General features: G+C 41.1%; 1 protein-coding gene across 4 annotated transcripts in view; it reads left to right on the forward strand.

Annotated features, from left to right (window-relative positions):
• Positions 1-21171, forward strand: part of SGPL1 (sphingosine-1-phosphate lyase 1) — a 59405-nt gene that overhangs the window by 31654 nt on the left and 6580 nt on the right. For all 4 annotated transcript variants that reach the window (XM_047762547.1, XM_047762548.1, XM_047762546.1 and 1 more), the window contains exons 6-11: positions 2161-2237; positions 3648-3776; positions 16339-16427; positions 18320-18425; positions 19638-19736; positions 20654-20803. In XM_047762547.1, coding sequence (XP_047618503.1) covers positions 2161-2237; positions 3648-3776; positions 16339-16427; positions 18320-18425; positions 19638-19736; positions 20654-20803 — 650 coding nt within the window. The remainder of the gene's footprint in view (positions 1-2160; positions 2238-3647; positions 3777-16338; positions 16428-18319; positions 18426-19637; positions 19737-20653; positions 20804-21171) is intronic.

Genomic DNA, 21171 nt, shown 5'->3' on the forward strand with positions numbered 1-21171 from the left:
TAGATACATATGTGTATGTATATACGTGTGTGTGTGTGTGTATCTTAGAATGTTAATAGTGCTTTTGTGTAAAAAGCACACACACATACATGTATGCATGGAGCACACATGGGACGGATAAATGTACCAGGCAGCTTTGTGTTTAAGAGTACAGCCCATGGCTTCAGCCTGGATTTACATCCTGGTTGGACCACTTAATGTATGACCTTGGGTGAGTTACTTAACTTCTCTGTGCCTCTGTTTCTCTCTTTTTACAATGAGGATAATAGTACTTACTGAAAGGATAATTGTAGAGATTAAATGAAATCACACATATAAACATATAATACCTGGCTTCTAGTAAGTGCTAACAAATGTTAACCTATTAACACAAACATATTTGTTACGCATTGAGATAATATTACAATTACTTTTTTAAAACAGGCTTTTTAGTTTGGCATAATTTTATTTCATTTGTTTATTTATTTAGTCTTTTTGCCATTTCTTGGGCCGCTCCCGCGGCATATAGAGGTTCCCAGGCTAGGGGTCTAATCGGAGCTGTAGCCACCAGCCTACACCAGAGCCACAGCAATGCGGGATCCGAGCCGCGTCTGCAACCTACACCACAGTTCATGGCAATGCCGGATCCCTAACTCACTGAGCAAGGCCAGGGATCGAACCCACAACCTCATGGTTCCTAGTCAGATTCGTTAACCACTGAGCCATGATGGGAACTCCGCTATTTCAGTTTTTCTTTTAAGTCCTTTTTTTATGTTCTAGGATCTAGTCCAGGACATTGGGTTACATTTTAAATTTTCTAATTGAAAAATTAGATGAATTTTTGACATTGGATGGTATAAAACTAGATATTGTCCAGGATGTATAGATGCTATAAAGCAAGAATTGGCATTCTGAGGCTTGTTTTTAAAGATGTTTATGATTACAAGGGTTGATTGCTGTACCATAGTTTCCTTCCCTTCCATTTTTTAAGTCCATTGCCATACTCTGTAGCCCCAGTAAAAGAAGAGAAAACGAAGCCATATGTCCTCCTTTTGAAATGCTGGTGACTTCTGGTTTGAAGACCAGTGTCCTCTAAAGAAGAGTGAGAGTCAGACTGGCCCCCGGCCACAGCTGGCAGAGATCATGTGAGAAGGAGGGGTTGTCTGGATATTCACTGCTCAGTCTTCTGCTTTCATTGGAGCTGAAGAGCTTGGCTTTGTAGAGCCCTTGGCAAGTTTTCAGTGCAGTTAGGGCGCTTCTGTAATTCTCACTGCCCACTTGCATTGGGCACAGCCATGTGGTCATAAAAGGACCTGAGGTGCCCACAGTAGCAGACTTGGTGGTACCGCAGAGTATCTCTATATACTTATTCATGGTGTTCTCTTAGGGTTTTTTGTATTTCTGCAGTATCTGTTGTGATTTCTCCATTTTCATTTCTTATTTTGTTTATTTGGGTTTTTTCTCTCCTCTTCTTGGTGAGTCTGGCCATAGGTTTGTCAATTTTGTCTACCTTTTCAAAGAACCAGCTCAGACAGGTTGTGGGAAGTTGGACCTTATATTCCAGTCAGGAACCTTTCCTCTGAGCTGTATCCCTGTGTTGGCTGTGTTCCTGGTGCTAAGTACTGCAGTGTATGTTGGAAGCAAGTGGCTAATTCTGGGCTTCCAGACTTGTCTGAAGGAAGGGGTCCCTGAGACCAGGATGCTAATGGTTCCTATCTCACCACTTTATCTAGTCAGGGTTCAATTCCCTGGCTACAACTTTGGTGGTAATATACTGAATTTCACATGCTTGCCTTACTATTTTCTGCCAACTCTACTCATAGCAGTTGCCACACTTCCTTTGACTGGCTAGGAAGGGAGAGAAGAAGGAAGCCATTGCAGAGAAGGGTCAAGCTGAGCCATATAGAGAACACAAAATGAGTATGGATAAAGAGAAATTGTTGCAATATTAGAAAGCAGTTGGAGATGATGACAACATTATTACTGGGCTCCCTATTGTACCTCGATGCTGTTACTATCTTTTTCACACTGCTTTTAATTGAATATACCTTTGGGTTTTCCCTCCCAACTTTTTTTTTTTTCTTTTGTATGCAGAGGAGTTTCTTCCTATTTCTTCTTTATCAGAGCCTGTCTTCCCAAAGGTCCCTACTTACTGATCCAGTGTCTTCCCTTGCTCTGCAGATGTCTCGTGGCAAGAAGGGAAAGCCTCCGGAGCCGTGTACAGCGGGGAGAAGGAGCTCACCGAACTCCTGGTGAAGGTGAATGAGTGCCCAGTGCTTGAAGGGCGTGTGGGCTCTGCCACTTTTTAGTATTGCATTTTCCCCTTACTTTTGTAATTAAAGAAAATTCAAGTGAAGATTATTGTTCAAACTGAGAGGTTTAGAAAGTGTTTCTTTACCCAAACATAGGTGAATATGCATAATATTATCAAAGACATCTTCAATCTGTAAAAAAGTAGAATGTTACTTATGTTTCCAGGCTTTATCGATGCGCTGTGTAGAAGACAGATTACTAGGGAAGGTAGACCATCACTTGAGATTATTAATGATAAGATATATTGTGTTGGATAAGAGTTAAGGGATGGAAACTTGGTCACAATTTCCTGTACTACCTGAGTCCCAAATCACATGGTCTGAGAATGAGCAGTGATCTCAATTATAATTCAGGTAATTCTCATTTTTTGGTTGACTTTAGAAATGCCTTTAGCTTCTTCCATTTCTACTCAGATTTACTTTTTTAAACCCTACTTTGCCATGTAAAGTTGGAATTAGACTGATGGTTTCTAAGATCTTTGTGTTTGATTATTGTAACTATGAAACTGCTCATACCTTACTAAATATACAGGCTTTGCTCAGCTGTATCTTAACATAATACTTGACTGTACGTCTGCACTTCAGTCTTTCAGTGGCTTTCCGTTATCTCTAGGACAAAACTTAAGCTGCTTTGCAACAGAAAATATAAACCCTTTTGAAAGCCAGCTTCCACCTCTCCCCCCCCCCCCCCGCCCCCACCATTCGTGTTATTTTCCCACGTAAACACTAACTCCTCCCTTTTGACTGAGTACACCTTGCTCCTGTGTTGTTTTCCTTCTCTTCCTTCATTCTGTCTGTTTTAAATGATGACTTCCTATTTATGTCTCAAGGTTCCACTCAACAGACCCTCCAGACCACTCAGGATGTTCGTTAGTTCCTCTTTCGGGCCCCTTGCTGTCATGTACATACATACGTCTGGTCGTCTGGTCTTGCACTGACAACAATAGCTGCTTTGTGCCACACACTCTACTGAGTGCTTCCCACGTGTCATGTTATTTATTTCTGGCTAGAACTCCATCGAGAGGTACTATAATTATCCCCTTTAGCGTATGAGGAAATTGAACCTCAGGTTATTTGACCTAAGACTACACAGCTGGAAGTGATAGGGAAAGCTACGGTTTCAGATTGGGTCTGTGTGGTGGTTTAGTCTGTTTTAACCACCTTTATACTTTCCTCTTACCACATGGTAAAATCATTTTTATGCATGTCTGTCTCCTCCACTATATTTGGATCTTCTTTAGGTTGGGGAGCATATCTTACCATTTCCCCAGTTTATAGCATTGTGTTTAATACTTAGAAATCTTTGGTGTATGCTTGTTTTTCCCATACTTCACATTTGCTTGCATTTCTCCGCAGGCTTACGGAGATTTTGCATGGAGTAACCCGCTGCATCCAGATATCTTCCCAGGACTGCGTAAAATAGAGGCAGAGATTGTGCGGATGGCTTGTTCCCTGTTCAATGGGGGACCAGATTCCTGTGGATGTGTAAGTACATGCAAGGGACATTTTATAATCTTATGTTTTTAGCTTAAAATAGAAGAGTTTATTAAAACATTTTATCACATGAATAGTGTATAACTATTGTAAGAAGATCCAGATTAACAGAAGTTTTTGAATATTACTTGTAATTGGAGTTCCTGTCATGGTGCAGTGGAAACAAATCCGACTAGGAACTATGAGGTTGCGGGTTTGATCCCTGGCCTTGCTCAGTGGGTTAAGGATCTGGCATTGCCATGAGCTGTGGTATAGGCTGCAGATGCGGCTTGGATCTGGCGTTGCTGTGGCTGTGGCACAGACCGGCAGCAGCAGCTACTATTCGACACCTAGCCTGGGAACCTCCGTATGCCACAGGTGTGGCCCAAAAAAGATAAAACACACACACACACACACACACACACACACACACACACACAGAAGATTAGTTGTAATTTTGAGTATGAGTATGAACATTTTGGTAAATATCTTTTAGATATTTTTTTATCTTCAGGTGTTTATGCTGAAAACTTTAAGCTTATGTTCAGTTGTTAGAATAGTTTAAAGAACCCATCCTAGATGCACTAAATATAAATATTTTGGCCACATCTGCTCTCTCTACTCCTTTCTCTCCCTCCCCTCTTTCATCCACCCACCTGCCTATCCAGTTATCTATATAATTTTGTCAAGCTATCTCATAGTTTTTTTTTTTACATTTTAGTTTAATACATTTATTTTTTATTTATTTATTTATTTTTTTAGTTTTTTTATTTTCCCACTGTACAGCAAGGGGGTCAGGTTATCCTTACATGTATACATTACAATTACATTTTTCCCCCACCCTTTCTTCTGTTGCAACATGAGTATCTAGACAAAGTTCTCAATGCTATTCAGCAGGATCTCCTTGTCAATCTATTCTAAGTTGTGTCTGATAAGCCCAAGCTCCCGATCCCTCCCACTCCCTCCCCCTCCCATCAGGCAGCCACAAGTCTCTTCTCCAAGTCCATGATTTTCTTTTCTGATGAGATGTTCATTTGTGCTGGATATTAGATTCCAGTTATAAGTGATATCCTATGGTATTTGTCTTTGTCTTTCTGGCTCATTTCACTCAGTATGAGATTCTCTAGCTCCATCCATGTTGCTGCAAATGGCATTATGTCATTCTTTTTTTATGGCTGAGTAGTATTCCATTGTGTATATATACCACCTCTTCCGAATCCAATCATCTGTCGATGGACATTTGGGTTGTTTCCATGTCTTGGCTATTGTGAATAGTGCTGCAATGAACATGCGGGTGCATGTGTCTCTTTTAAGTAGAGTTTTGTCCAGATAGATGCCCAAGAGTGGGATTGCGGGGTCATATGGAAGTTCTATGGATAGATTTCTAAGGTATCTCCAAACTGTTCTCCATAGTGGCTGTACCAGTTTACATTCCCACCAACAGTGCAGGAGGATTCCCTTTTCTCCACAGCCCCTCCAGCACTTGTTATTTGTGGATTTATTAATGATGGCCATTCTGACTGGTGTGAGGTGGTATCTCATGGTAGTTTTGATTTGCATTTCTTTTATAACCAGCGATGTTGAGCATTTTTTCATGTGTTTGTTGGCCATCTGTATATCTTCTTTGGAGAAATGTCTATTCAGGTCTTTTGCCCATTTTTTCCATTGATTGGTTGGTTTTTTTGCTGTTGGGTTATATAAATTGTTTATATATTCTAGAGATTAGGCCCTTGTCAGTTGCATCATTTGAAACTGTTTTCTCCCATTCTGTAAGTTGTCTTTTTGTTTTCTTTTTGGTTTCCTTTGCTATGCAAAAGCTTTTCAGTTTGATGAGGTCCCATGGGTTTATTTTTGCTCTAATTCCTATTGCTTTGGGAGACTGACCTGAGAAAATATTCATGATGTTGATGTCAGAGAGTGTTTTGCCTATGTTCTCTTCTAGGAGTTTGATGGTGTCCTGTCGTATATTTAAGTCTTTCATCCATTTGGAGTGTATTTTTGTGCATGGTGTGAGGGTGTGTTCTAGTTTCATTGCTTTGCATGCAGCTGTCCAGGTTTCCCAGCAATGCTTGCTGAATAGACTTTCTTTTTCCCATTTGATGTTCTTGCCTCCCTTGTCAAAGATGAATTGACCATAGGTGTCAGGGTTTATTTCCGGATTCTCTATTCTGTTCCATTGGTCTGTCTGTCTGTTTTGGTACCAGTACCACACTGTTTTGATGACTGTGGCTTTGTAGTATTTCTTGAAGTCTGGGTAAGTTATGCCTCCTGCTTGGTTTTTGTTTCTCAGGATTGCTTTGGCGATTCTGGGTCTTTTGTGGTTCCATATAAATGTTTGGATTGTTTGTTCTAGTTCTGTGAAAAATGTCATGGGTAATTTGATAGGGATTGCATTGAATCTGTAGATTGCTTTGGGTAGTATGGCCATTTTTACAATATTGATTTTCCCAATCCAGGAACATGGAATATCTTTCCATTTCTTTCCATCTTCTTTGATTTCTTTGATGAAAGTTTTATAGTTCTCGGCATATAGGTCCTTTACCTCCTTGGTCAGGTGTATTCCGAGGTATTTGATTTTGTGAGGTGCAATTTTAAAAGGTATTATATCTTTGTATTCCTTTTCTAATATTTCATTGCTGGTATACAGAAATGCAACTGACTTCTGAATGTTAATCTCATATCCTGCTACTTTGCTGAATTTATTAATCAGTTCAAGTAGTTTTGGGGTTGAGTCCTTAGGGTTTTCTATGTATAGTATCATGTCATCTGCATACAGTGACAGTTTGATCTCTTCTCTTCCTATATGGATGCCTTTTATTTCTTTTGTTTGTCTAATTGCTGTGGCTAGGACTTCCAAAACTATGTTGAAGAGCAGTGGTGAGAGTGGGCATCCCTGTCTCGTTCCAGATTTGAGTGAGAAGGCTTTCAGTTTTTCCCCATTGAGGATTATATTTGCTGTGGGTTTATCATAAATGGCTTTGATTATGTTCAGGAATGTTCCCTCTATACCCAGTTTGGCGAGGGTCTTGATCATGAATGGATGTTGGACTTTGTCAAATGCTTTTTCTGCGTCTATTGAGATGATCATATGATTTTTGACTTTTTTTTTTGTTAATGTGGTGTATGATGCTGATTGATTTGCGTATGTTGAACCATCCTTGTGAACCTGGGATGAACCCAACCTGGTCATGGTGTATAATTTTTTTGGTATGTTGTTGGATTCGGTTGGCTAAGATTTTGTTGAGAATTTTTGCATCTATATTCATCAATGATATTGGCTGATAGTTTTCTTTTTTGGTGGTATCTCTGTCTGGTTTTGGCTTGTCTTTTTTTTTTTTTTTTTTTTTTTTTTTTGCTATTTCTTTGGGCCGCTCCCACGGCATATGGAGGTTCCCAGGCTAGGGGTCGAATCTGAGCTGTAGCCACCGGCCTACGCCACAGCCACAGCAATGCAGGATCCGAGCCGCGTCTGCGACCTACACCACAGCTCACGGCAACGCGGGATCGTTAACCCACTGAGCAAGGGCAGGGACCGAACCCGCAACCTCATGGTTCCTAGTCGGATTCGTTAACCACTGCGCCACGACGGGAACTCCTCTGTCTGGTTTTGGGATGAGGGTGATGGTGGCATCATAGAATGCCTTTGGGAGTATTCCTTCTTCTTCAACCTTTTGAAAGAGTTTAAGGAGGATGGGCACCAATTCCTCTTTATATGTTTGATAAAATTCACCTGTGAAGCCATCTGGTCCTGGACTTTTATTTGTAGGGAGTGATTTTATGACCTCTTCAATTTCATTTCTAGTGATCGGTCTGTTCAGTTGGTCTGTTTCTACTTGATTCAGTTTTGGCAGGCTGTAAGATTCTAGAAAATTGTCCATTTCTTCCAGATTGTCAAACTTGTTGCCGTATAGTTGTTCATAGTATTCTCTTATGGTTTTTTGTATTTCTGCTGTATCCGTTGTGATTTCTCCTTTTTCATTTCTAATTTTGGTTATTTGGGTTCTTTCTCTCCTCTTTAGTGAGTCTGGCCAGGGGTTTGTCAATTTTGTTCACCTTTTCAAAGAACCAGCTCTTGGTTTCATTAATTTTCTCTATTGTTTTTTGAGTCTCTATTTTATTGATTTCTTCTTTGATCTTTAGAATTTCCTTCCTTCTGCTGACTTTAGGACTTTTTTGTTCTTCTTTTTCTAATTCATTTAGGTGGAGGGTTAAGTTGTCAATTTGGGATCTTTCTTCTTTTTTGAAAAAGGCCTGTATTGCTATAAATTTCCCTCTGAGCACTGCTTTCGCAGCATCCCATAGATTTTGAGAGGTTGTGTCTTCATTATCATTTGTTTCAAGGTATTTTTTAATTTCCTTCTTGATTTCCTCATTGACCCATTGGTTTTTTAGTAGCATGTTGTTTAGTCTCCATGTAGTAGGTTTTTTCTCATTTCTTTTCCCATGGTTGGTTTCTAATTTCATGGCATTGTGGTCAGAGAAGATACTTGAGATAATTTCTATGCTCCTAAATTTATTGAGATTCGCTTTGTGTCCCAATATGTGGTCGATTCTTGAGAATGTTCCATGAGCATTTGAGAAGAATGTGTATTCTGATTTTTTTGGATGTAGTGTCCTGAAGATATCAATGAAGTCTAACTTTTCTATTGTTTCCTTTAGGATCTCTGTTGCTTTATTGGTTTTCTGTGTAGAGGATCTGTCCATTGATGTGAGGGGTCATAGTTTTTTGATATACATCTTATTTTGCTTGAGCTGAATGTTGACTTAATTATTTTGCTATAAATCAAATCTCCTGTTGGTTTAAGAATACAGGCAGAGGAGGAGTTCCCTGGTGGCTCAGGGGATTAAGGACCTGGCATTGTCACTGCTGTGGCTCAGGTCATTGCTGTGATGCAGGTTTGATCCTTGGCCCAGGAACTTATGCATGCTGTGTGTGTGACGAAAGAAAAAAGAAAAAAAAAAAGAACAAAATAAAACAAAACAAAAAGAAAAAAAATAAAGGAAGAGGGTGTCATTATATTTAAAGGTACACATGAGGATTCCTTCTTTCTATTAGATGTTTGCTAAGTTTTCCTAAACTGTGATTGATAAACTTCTGTTTAGGTTTGTTACTACAAACTGATATTGCCTTCTCCAGAAAAAAACTAAATTTTAGCTCATGCAAGATAGTCAGATGTAACCCGGGGTACTATAATGGTAACCCAGAGGTGCTAATCCTTTCAGATACTTTTTTTTTTGTCTTTTTGCTATTTCTTTGGGCCACTCTCGTGGCATATGGAGGTTCCCAGGCTAGGGGTCGAATCGGAGCTGTAGCCTCCGGCCTATGCCAGAGCCACAGCAATGCGGGATCCGAGCTGCGTCTGCGACCTACACCACAGCTCATGGCAACGCCGGATTGTTAACCCACTGAGCAAGGGCAGGGACCGAACCCGCAACCTCATGGTTCCTAGTCGGATTCGTTAACCACTGCGCCACGACGGGAACTCCTCCTTTCAGATACTTTAATGACCATTATAAAGGCTAAAAATTTAATTATTGAAGGGCCTAGTCAAAGATAAGGACATCTTAGAGTTACTTTTTTTTGGGGGGGGGGGTCTTAATAAGCATCATTGTTTTATGATAACATTGGTTATGTTAGCAGCATGAAAAAATCAACATGTTCAAATATTCAATTGTTAACAAAACTGGTATTCCTGGCATTCATTTTCAAAAAAATATTCCAAAACTGTTAAAAAGTGAACCATCCATAATCTAGCAGTGGGTTCCCTTATGGTGTTTAGATGGCAGAGTGAGATAGAGGGGAGATGCCAGTATACTTACAGTATGTGGGTATTTTCCTGTGCCATTAGACTCTCTACGAACTGTTAAGACACCACGGGTTAAACTACCATGAAAACAGTTTATCCAGTAAAGTTGAAGATACTCATATTTTATTACCCTGAAATTCCACTACTTGGGACATACATCCTATAAAAACAAGTGCATGTGTGTATCAGGATAGATGTATATTCATAGCAACACTGTTCATGATAGCTAAAAATTGGAAGTAATTCAAATGTCTATCAGCAGGAGGGTGGATAAATTGTAGAATACTGTGTGCTTCAGTCTGTTGTAGCTGTCACTCAGATTGATGCTCAAATTACTCCATTTTTGGCCATTGGGAACTTAATTTTGGCCTCTGCGTCCTTCTGCATGACTCATAGTCTTCCTTCCTTTTTTATTTATTTTTTTTAGAAAATATTTTTACTTGATGAAATATTCCAGGTTCCCTTGTGCATTTCCTGCTTGAGACCCAGAATCAACCATTTGTTCAAGAAGCTTACTAGTTCCCATTTATAACCGTGTAAAATATTTACATGGTTCCTAAGTCACACAAACAAGACAGTTTAAGAAATTAACCAGAATAAAACCCAGAGAGACAAATAGAAAGTTAAGAGACATGAAGGATGGAGAAGGGATAACACACCTTTAGATGATATTTAAAAGCAGCCAGAAAAAATAAGTAACCTGTAAAGATGTAACTATTAGAACAACTGATATTTTCAATAGCAACAATGGCTGGGCAGCTGGGGGTAGGAGAAAGATGGGCTATGAGCTGATAATTGTTGGAGCTGGGTGATGCATACAGGGATTTTATCAGTCTTCTCCTTAGTTCATCCATTGGGTTTTTAAATTTCATTTACCGTATTTTTCATTCTTGAGAATTCTGTCTTTTTTTTTTTTTGAATCTGCTTGGTTGTGCTTTGTAGTCCCTTTCCTTGGCGTGTATTGTGTTTATATAAATATACTGCATATAATTATTTTATACTCTATAATTCTATTATTCATGAGCCTTACCTGTCTGTTTCTGCTGGTTTCATTTGTGTCAGCCTATGTCCTTTTTTTTTTTTTTTTTTTTTTTTTTACTGTGTCACTCATTTTCCTAGAAACTTGACTTTGAGGCCTAGGTTGAAATGAAGTTCTTCCAGAGAAGATTTGTATTTACTTCTGCCAGTTACTAGGGAATTGCTGGGAAGTGCTACCATGTGGGAACCAGTTCACGTTCAGTTCTCAGCATGTAGTTCTGTACTACAGAAGTAGTTCAAACTCAAACCACAAACTCAAATAAAAGCTGTCTTGGCATATATTCATGAGATCCTTATTTTTCTTTACCCGAGCATCTGAGTTGAGAAAAGCAATTTTTCTTGGCCGTCTTTTACTTAGCAGGGTTTATTTCTTGTACCACTAAGCATGTGAATGAAGTCTCAATATTTTCAACCATCTTTTTTTAGACTCCTTACCTTGGGCAGGCCCTAAATTTATCTATTTATTTGTCAGAGTGGAAGTTTGAGATCTCTTAGAAGACTTGGCAACAACCCTCAAAGTTAAAATCAGCTTTTTTGTTGGGCGGGGGGGGGCACCTCGGCATATGGAAGTTCCCAGGCTAGGGGTCAAATTGGAGCTGCAACTGCTGGCCTATACCACAGCCACAGTGACAGGGGATCCAAGCCAAGTCTTCAGCCTACACAAAGCTCATGACAATGCTGGATCCCCAACCCACTGAGCGAGGCCATGGATTGAAGCCGCATCCTCATGGATACTAGTTAGATTTGTTTCTGCTGTACTACTACGGGAACTCCAAAACCAGCTTTGACACTCATCTTGTAGGAGTCTTGATTTTCCTTTGGGGCTTCAGTGTGTTCCTTTGTTAACTCAGTGCTGGATGTAAAACAATTTTTTAAAATGTTTTATCAGGCTTTTCTAGTTGTTTCAAGCTGGAGGTTGCCCATGGTATAAAATCTGTATTGATGGAAATAGAAGTTCTGTGATTTTTTTTTTTTTTTTTCTTCATGTGGGAGACCTTTGATGCTTGAAAGCCTCTCTTCCCGGAATCTTCTCTTCACTCCGTTTTTCCTAGGGTACTCAGCTGTTTCCTAGAGAACACGACTTCACAGAAATCCACCCCAGCCTGTTCTTCCTCTCTGAATGCCTTTTGGTTATTGGTTATCTATGACTAGCCAGGGGGACACAATTCTCCAAACTTAGAGTGGCACTGAGCTTTCAGTTTCTGTCTTTACTTATCTGGGTTCACTAAACTTACCTTAAACCTTTTCTCTGAGTCAGTGTTTTTATTCTCGGCAGTGTGTTCAGTCTGTTCCTTGCTCTTCCTAATGCAGTTAGTAATTCTGTATTCATGCTCTTTGGTATTTTTTTTTGTTTGTTCGATACTTTTTTTAAAGGTTTGCGCTCTCATTCTGTTGTCTCAGTGTCCAAGTTTTCTGCTCTTGTTTTCATGTTCTTATGATATTTTCCTATAGTGAAAAAAAGGACGAGTTTCCTTCCCTTCCTTAGGTTGTTACCTTTTGAGTTGGGGTTTTATTTTACAGGCTACCTTTTTTCTTTTTCTATGTTTGTGTAGTTACCATGCCATTTTCTTTCATCTCGGCTCACGCTTGGGTGACCGTCTCTAGACATTGTCTGTTCTGATACTTGGTGGTCATTTCCAGTCTGAGAGTATCTGGTTAAGGGCAGTGCTCAGCCAGTGCTTTGTCCCACCTGTATTAGAATATCGAGGCCTCTTCTGATGCTTCGTTAAAAGTTATCTACCAGAGTTCACTGTGCCTAGTTGGAAGAGAATAATATATACCTTTTGGGTTTTGATTATTTCTTTAGCTCACCCTGTATCCCGGGAGTCTTCACTTCAAAAACTCCATCCTAAAAAAAAAAAAAAAAAAAAAAAGAGCCGCTTCCGGTGTTCTCTCTCCCCAGTCCACAAGTTTCCCCCCAGCTGCCATGTCTGTCACTCCCTGATCTGAAGATAAGGAAAGAAGATAAGAAAACCTTCTCCACTTGCTTCTCTGAAGATTTGGGGGTATTAATGAGAACTCTCATGATTTTGCTGACTCCCCTGGACAGTTTCCAAGGCTTGGAGGAGGGGTTAGGAACTATGTTTGAACTCTCTACCCTGCTTTATTTATTTATTTTATTTTTTGGCTACTCCTGTGGCATATGGAAGTTCCTGGGTCCAGGATTGAACCCGTGCCCCAGTGGTGACAATGCTGGATCCTTAACCTGATGTGCTGCAAGGGAACTCTTTTGCTTTGCTTTAGAAACTTGTTTTTTTCACTGCCAGCATTTGAAGTTATATTGTGTTATATTATCTCTCTTTCCTTGTTTGCTTGTTGTCATTGTAGGGTTTTAGTGCTTCTTTTCTACATCCTTGGGTGTCTTAGGGGAGAGAAAGTCTGTGAAGTAGTTTCAGTCTTCCATCTTAATCCACAAGACCAACTCTGTGGAGTGTTTTTGCATTGCTGCAATTAAACCATGCTTCTCGAGTTAGGATCTTTTCAGTGCTGTGTCAGGGATCAGGAGAAGGATAGATGGAGTCTAAGATCCCCAGTCTCTTCTAATACTTAAAAGAGAACCAGTTACTTCTGGGATTATGTGAGTTTCTTTGTTTCTCTCTTTAGTCTTTCTCTATGAATATCTTTCTGTCTCTCTTTCTTTATGGGCTGCTTTTGGTGAAGAAGGCTCAGAGTTCAGAGCTGGGAAATAAGAAGACAAAGCCACCTGGCTGGCAGTCATTAGCCTGCTCCCAACCAAGGTCTTAACACTCTGAATCTCATTCATTATTCTTCAATCTTCAACTGTCTTTCCTTGTATTAACTTCATTTGCCTCAGTTAGAATGGGTGAGAGGTGACTTTATATTCCAAAAGCAATTAGGTTGCCATGGGAAACAGTCTTGGCTTGTGCAGATGCCATCAGGTCCAAACAGTATCTAAAAGAAAATTTTCCAAGTAGGTCCTGTTCTACTCTTGTTTTTTTTTTTTTTTTGTCTTTTTGCTATTTCTTGGGCCACTCCCGTGGCATATGGAGGTTCCCAGGCTAGGGGTCTAATCGGAGCTGTAGCTGCCAGCCTACGCCAGAGCCATAGCAACGCGGGATCCGAGCCGCATCTGCGACCTACACCACAGCTCACGGCAACGCCAGATCCTTAACCCACTGAGCAAGGGCAGGGACCGAACCGGCAACCTCATGGTTCCTAGTCAGATTCGTCAACCACTGCGCCAAGGGAACTCCTACTCTTGTTTTTTGACACAGCTCTCATCTATTAGAGTGAGAATTTTTTTAAATGTTGAAAGATGCTGACTAAGGTGACAAGTAATTGAGGCTTCTGTCTTCTTAGTTTAGAATTGAGTTCTGTTTCTCCTTTGGTTAAGGAGGGTAGAGGGAAATGGGAGAGTAGCAACATATTTAAACACAGAATTTGGGGAATAAAAATTGGAAGTAGAATTTAGGTGTTTCTGATTTTACAGTCAAAAAGTACACTGGTGTTTTGCCTAACAGATAAGAATATTGATTTGATTACTTATCAGATTGACAGTAGGGCATGTGGAGTAGGTGACTAGCAGTTTGGAAATATTTCTGCCTAGGTTGTTACTGGACCTGAGAGATCAGTGCCCTGGGGACTCGGTCCTTTCCCAACTTTCTTCACAACTGGCTAGGCTCCTCATGTGATGTTCTGGGGTTTTATGCTAGACCACAGGATGTGCTGCAATTTGCAGACTGTCCTGCAACTGTAAGCATAGGAATGCAGGCACCTCCAGACAAGTGCCTCGTGCCCGAGTTCAGTGTCTTACTGTGTGAATGACAGTCACGTGTTTCCTGAAGCCTTCCTGTATTACAGAATGCTAACTTTTCTGAGCTAATCTTCCATCTAACTCCTAACCACTGGGATTTTGTATCCTATGATATTTTTGTCTTACATGTGGATATTTAGGCAATTTCAGTCACTACCTGCTCTCATTTCATCTCACATTTAGTTATACTAAATACAAAAATATAGAAAGTTTTATTTTTTATCAGAAGATACTGATGGGGAGTTTTCTCATGGCACAGCAGATTAAGGATCCAGTGTTATCACTACAGCGGCTTAGGTTGCTACAGTTTCCTGGGTTCCATCCCTGGCCTGGGAACTTCTATATGCCATAGGCGTGGCCACAAAAAGATGCTGATGAATGATACTGGGTAATCACTAAATCTCTCAGGGGCTCAGTTTTCTCACCTGTAGAAATAGAAAAGCTGTCTAAGCTTGTATGAATCTTTGGAGATGATAAATCTAAGAAAATCTCCACCGATATCCCTAGCTCAGTGCTATGGCTTTTTATTTCCCCTGTTTGTTTGTTTGTTTTTAATTTTTTTTTTTTTAGGGCTGCACCTGCGGCATGTGGAAGTTCCCAGGCTAGGAGTCTAATCGGAGCTACAGCTGCCGGCCTATGCCACAGCCACAGCAATGCCAGATCCAAACCATGTTTTTGACCTACACTGCAGCTTGCGGCAGTGCCAGATCCTTAACTCAGTGAGCAGAGCCAGGAATTGAACCCGCATCCTCATGGATACTAGTTGGGTTCGTTTCTGCTGAGCCACAATGGGAACTCCCACCCCATTTGTTTTGAAATGGTTTCATTCTTAGATGTTATCAAAGGATAGCTAGGTGGGTCTAACATGCCTGTATTGGTCATGGTTTACTGAGAGTCAGATCAGGCATTCAGAAATGTTAATTGAAGGTCTGTTAGGTGTCAGCTACTAGGCTAGGCGCTAGGAATACTGTCATAAAGAGATTGGTCCCCACCTTCATGAGTTTGTTGTCCAGTCAGGAAAACAGGATGAGTGAAATGACCTCTGAGTATTTTTATATCAACTCTGGTCAAGAAATTTACATGTACCAAAGTGGCTAGGCCTAGCTTCAGAAAAAACATTTTCTTTAAGAGTTAGGGTTTTGGTTTTGATTTCATATGAGTCAGTTAAACTTCTAAGAAAAGAGTTCTGCTTTTCTCCTTTAAACTTGTCAAAACCTCAAGTTTACTGAAATGTCTGAATGGCTATTCTTGGTCTTCTAATATATTGCGTAGTTGACTAGAGTTATAACTTCACAGTTTCACATTTTTTAGTGGGCACTGACAGTTTAAATCAAAGTCAGTAATCCCGATGCTTTTGAACAGAGTAAAATGCTCTCTCACATCTGTAACTAGACAAACAATAGAAATATAAGTAGATTGTGAACAGGTGGGATCTGGGTAGATGTGCATTTGTCCGTATAGTGTGGAACTTCTCATCAATCATTCTTTTTTTTTTTTGTCTTTTTGCCATTTCTTGGGCTGCTCCCGCGGCACATGGAGGTTCCCAGGCTAGGGGTCTAATCGGAGCTGTAGCCGCCAGCCTACCCACAGCCACAGCAACGAGGGACTCGAGGCATGTCTTTGACCTACACCACAGCTCACGGCAACCCACTGAGCAAGGCCAGGGATTGAACCCACAACCCCATGGTTCCTAGTTGGATTCGCTAACCACTGAGCCACGACGGGAACTCCCTCATCATTCTTATTTAGTAGCTTTACTTTTCTCCTGCACCAGTATTGGGGCCTAGCCAATAAAGTCAAATTTTCCTTCCAGAAAATAGCAGTGTCTGCTCTGCAGCACACATCCAAACTAATGACGCATGCATCTGTTTCTGCATCAGATATCATCAAGATCAAGTGCATGCTAATAGCTATCCCTACTCCCTACACACACGGCATCTCTTTTTTATTACAGGTGACCTCTGGGGGTACAGAAAGCATACTGATGGCCTGCAAAGCTTATCGGGAACTGGCCTTTGAGAATGGGATCAAAACTCCAGAAATGTATGTATAATTGTGCCTTGGTATCCACAGAGGTTTGGTTCCAGTCCCCATGGATACCAAAATCCTCGATGCTCAGGTCTCTCGTGTGAAGCAGTGTAGTACTTGCATGTAACATATGCATGTCCTCTGTATAGTTTCTAGATTATCTAGAACACCTAACATGTAAATGCTGTGTAAACAGTTGGTAGTGTGCAGCAAATTCATGTTCTGCTTTTTGGGAACTTTGTTTTTCCCGAGTATTTTCCATCCTTGCTTGGTTGAACTCATGCATATGGAGGGCTGACTATATGTGTGGCTGGTTTTTTTTTTTTTTTTCCCTTTTAGGTTTGTCTCTGCAGAGTACTGTCATGTAAAATAGCTTGACAGCTGTTTTCTGCTTCTTCCTTCCTGCCCTTGGCCCTTGACCACTTATCCTTCACATTCAGCAAAATCCTAAGTGGATCTGCTAGTTAATATTAAAGGTCATTCTCCACCCCCACCCCCCCAATTTATATGTGGTGTATATTGCAAACAAGAACAAGATCCTTTTTCTATAAGTGACAGAGTTATAGGACTACATACATCTTTGAATTCTGCGGTATTTACTGTAAGTTTACCTGGAGGCTAAGGAAAGCTCTCTAGTTATCTTAGTTCAGTGAAAATTACTTAAAAATAATAGGCTGCTTTGGGGTGCTTCTTGAGAAAATTTCAGCCTGAAGACTGCGTTCTGGAAGGAAAAATTTTAGAAATCGTTTTGAGATTTATACATATTGCCACCCCATGGACATAATTTTGATATTTGGTTGCATTTTTTTTTCTCAAGATCCCTTCCTTTTCATAAGTGTGTTCATATTACATCTTCTGGGTTAATGTTTTTCCCACAAGTGTCAGTGATTAAGGGCTTTGTTGCACAAAACCTCTTGCTGTGGTTCATCCTTAGACTAAGAGAATGTCAGGTGCCGTCTTTCTTCATGCATAAAGTTTTTTTTTTTTTTTTTTTGGTCTTTTTATGGCCGCACCTGTGACATATGGAAGTTGCCAGACTAAGAGTCAAATCAGACCTGCAGCTGCCGGCCTACGCCTCAGCCGTAGCTACACTGGATCCAAACCACATCTGTGATCCTATGCTGCAGCTTGCAGCAATGCCGGATCCTTAACCTAGTGATCAAGGCCAGGGATCAAACCCAGATCCTCATGGAGACTCTGTCGGGTATCTTAATCCACTGAGCCGCAATGAGAACTCCATTTTTGTCTCTTTGTACTTAGTGATAGCAAGTTTTCTCCCTTCAAGAGAACAGATTAATTGTAAGAGTGGAGTGATTGAGGGAAGTCTGAAAGCAAATGGCTTGGTTTCCTTTTTCAATACTATTTGAAGTGCTGCCTCCAAGTGTGTGGGGGAAAATGGGGATTTTGGTTTTTCGTAGCTGATGGTCTTTCTGAGATGGAGGGCCCCCCTGGTCTGATGCTTGACTGCTGCTTTAACATCCCTGCTAAGCAAGCAGTCGTACGCTCTCTGCTTGAACATGTGTTGTGTCAGGAAGCTTGCTCCTCACTGAGGTGCCCATCCTTGGGTCGGCAGCCACTAGAAGGCTCAACCTCACGGTGGTCCCAAAGTCCCCATCCTTTGTCTTTATACCCGTCAGCCTTGCTTTATGCTTAGGATCCCTCAGTGTGGCATTACTTGGAGTTCTTCCTGCTGCCAAAATGATTTCTAAAGAGTAAGGAGAAGGTTTCTCTAGAAAATCCACTGACCTCTATTTGTGCCAAAAAAGAAAACTATAAACACTTTTAAAAATTTGAGGGTAAATAATCGGAAGTTTACTCCTGGTGGTTTAGATTAGCTGCTAACCATGTTGTCTCTTGAACCCTGTTTTGATTTGAATTTCATTATTTTCTTCTTCCCTGCCCTTTAGCGTAGCCCCCCAGAGTGCCCATGCTGCATTTGACAAAGCAGCCAATTACTTTGGGATGAAGATTATACGGGTTCCACTGAACAAAATGATGGAGGTGGATATTCGGGTGAGTTCCTCTGAAGGACTGTTGGCTGTCTTGGGCCATAAGAAGCAAGAAGTGCACCTGATGGCTAGCGTTTTCCAGTGTCACACACAGATAGGCTCAAAAATGCCTTGATTGTAGCAGCCAGAGTTGCAAACACTGCCACTGGCTGTGGTGAATCCTTGCAGCTTTTGGCTTTTCCTAGATTCATGAACCCTGATGGGAAGGTGAGACTAACTTGAGACTTTAACAATCTGGGTTTTGTCTCAGTGCCATCGCTTTCTCTTCTCTTTGTAAATTGAGCCTGGACTAACTTTCCCTGAAACCCACTGTGGTTTTTGATTATCCTGAAAGAGTACCATTGCCATTGTAGTAGTATTTTTTTCCCATAAATAAACTATCCAGTTTATTAGCACTGCATCATTACCTCCAACTGAAATTGAGGTATTAACTAATGAATTGACCAGTAAAATACTGGGTATATTTAAGGCATACAGCTTGACCTCTTGATATATGTAAACACTGGGAAATAATCACCACAGTCAAGCTATTTAACAGAACCAACACCTCACATAGTTACCATTTTCTTTCTTTTTCTTTTTCATGGTTCGAATACTTAAGGCTACCCCCTAGTTCTCTAAGCACATTTCAGGTGTACAGTGTAGGATCGTTCAGTACAGTCATGGTTGTACATCACCTTGCATACCTGACACTTGGTACCCCTTGGCCAACCTCTCCCCAGGTCCCTCATCTTCCAGCTCCTTCAGTAATTATGTTTATGCCTTGCACTCATATAGAAGAACTTTCTAGTTTTCAGAGTGCCATCAGAATTGCACTTGAGCCTCATGACAGCCCAGAGAGGTCGTAGAAGCTGTTAGTGTTACTGCCGCTCACAGATGAAGAAATGCACTGGCTGAAATGAAGAAGTTTCTCAAGATTTCACTGCTGATAGGTGGGGCCGGGACTTACCTTTGGCAATTTTGCCTCTGAGCCCCATATTCTTTTTCAGCCTCACAGAGATTCTCTTGTTTTTGTATTGTGCCCACAGACTGTTTTCATACCCAGGTGTTTGCATTCAGCCACCATGGTGGGGAGACGTCTTTCTCCAGGTTGGAGAGGTGACGCAGGGGGGCCCCATGGAACTGACACTCCAAGCTGGTGGCCTAGGCTGCTCTCGGTAGCGGAAGAGTAATTGTGATGGGGCCCCTCACCTTCCTCTTAACTTTAACCCCCTAGGCAATGCGGAGAGCCATCTCCAGGAACACCGCCATGCTCGTCTGCTCTACCCCCCAGTATCCTCACGGTGTGATAGATCCTGTCCCCGAAGTGGCTAAGGTGCGTGGGAGAAACAGACTACAGCCAGATCGAGGTTTTAAAGTATAATCTAAGGTGCAGTACTTGGCAAAGAGAAGCGATTTGGGGTTTAGATTCTGGCCCAGTGGTGATGACTAGCTCTCATCTGCCCTGCGGTAAGCTGCACAGTTCTGTTTGAGCCTCTGAAAGAGATCGGCTTCTGCTACGTGGGAGGGATAACACAACGTGGAAGGCTTTGCTTAAACTGGACATTCTGAACTGGTACTGGCATTTTGATTCAGATCAGGAAATAACCTGCATTTAGGCGCATGCCTAAATGGTGGTGTTCACTATACTGCCCCATGGCCCCCCCCTCCCCCGCCACCTCTCCTACCCTCTCCAGCCCAAATCAGAGTGCTGCTCATTTCTTACTTTGATTTTGCAGTGAGTTTGAAGCCATGCATGTTTAAATATAAAATAGAAACCACATTTCAAATGAATTATTTTGAAGGCTGAATGCCTTTGGAAGATGACCTTTATTAAGAATATCAGGAGTTCCTGTTGTGGTGCAGAGGAAACGAATCTGACTAGTATCCATGAGGATTTGGGTTCAATCTCTGACCTCACTCAGTGAGTTAGGGATCTGGTGTTGCCGTGAGCCGTGGTGTAGGTTGCAGACTCTGCTCGAATCCTGAGTTTCTATGTCTGTGGTCTAGGCCAGCAGCTGTAGCTCCAATTCGATCCCTAGCCTGGGAACTTCCATATGCTGCAAGTGTGGCCCTAAAATAAAAAAAAGTAAAAAAAAATAATAATAAATAAAAAATGGCCAGGTTTTTAAAACATGGAAGATAGTACATCATGCCCTGTGGCTCTATCCCACTTTCCACTCATGGCTTGCAAGGTTTCTGTTACAGGGCTGTAAATGATATTCTCTTATGGTCTTTGGTTTCTGGAACTAGCTGGCTGTCAAATACAAAATACCTCTTCATGTGGATGCTTGTCTGGGAGGCTTCCTCATCGTCTTTATGGAGAAAGCCGGATACCCACTGGAGCAGCCCTTTGATTTCCGCGTGAAAGGCGTCACCAGCATTTCAGCTGATACTCATAAGGTGAGCGAGGGAAGGGACCACATGTTAATCAAAGTAGACAGTTGGTTATTTTGACTATTACCAACAAAATACATTGCTCAAAGTATTAGCTTGCCCTGTAAATATTTAATTAACCCTGGCTCTTTGCTCTCTCCAGGGCAGCTGATTCACATGACAGGGTATAGTGATAGAGGCTAAGTCTACAACCCCTTTTCTTAGTGTCCATCCTTGTGTGGTTCAGGAAGTGCAGTTAAGTCCATCTTAGCTTCAGTGAGAGTGGATTAGGATGGCACATTGTCAAGTACACACATTATTTTAAAGCTGGGTTAAGTAGCTTCTTGATTTTGAGCACCATGGTGTTCTTCAAAAAGAACTGAAATACTAAGTGA

This window comes from Phacochoerus africanus, chromosome 15 (genome assembly GCF_016906955.1).
Source record: "Phacochoerus africanus isolate WHEZ1 chromosome 15, ROS_Pafr_v1, whole genome shotgun sequence".
NCBI classification, from domain to species: domain Eukaryota; kingdom Metazoa; phylum Chordata; class Mammalia; order Artiodactyla; family Suidae; genus Phacochoerus; species Phacochoerus africanus.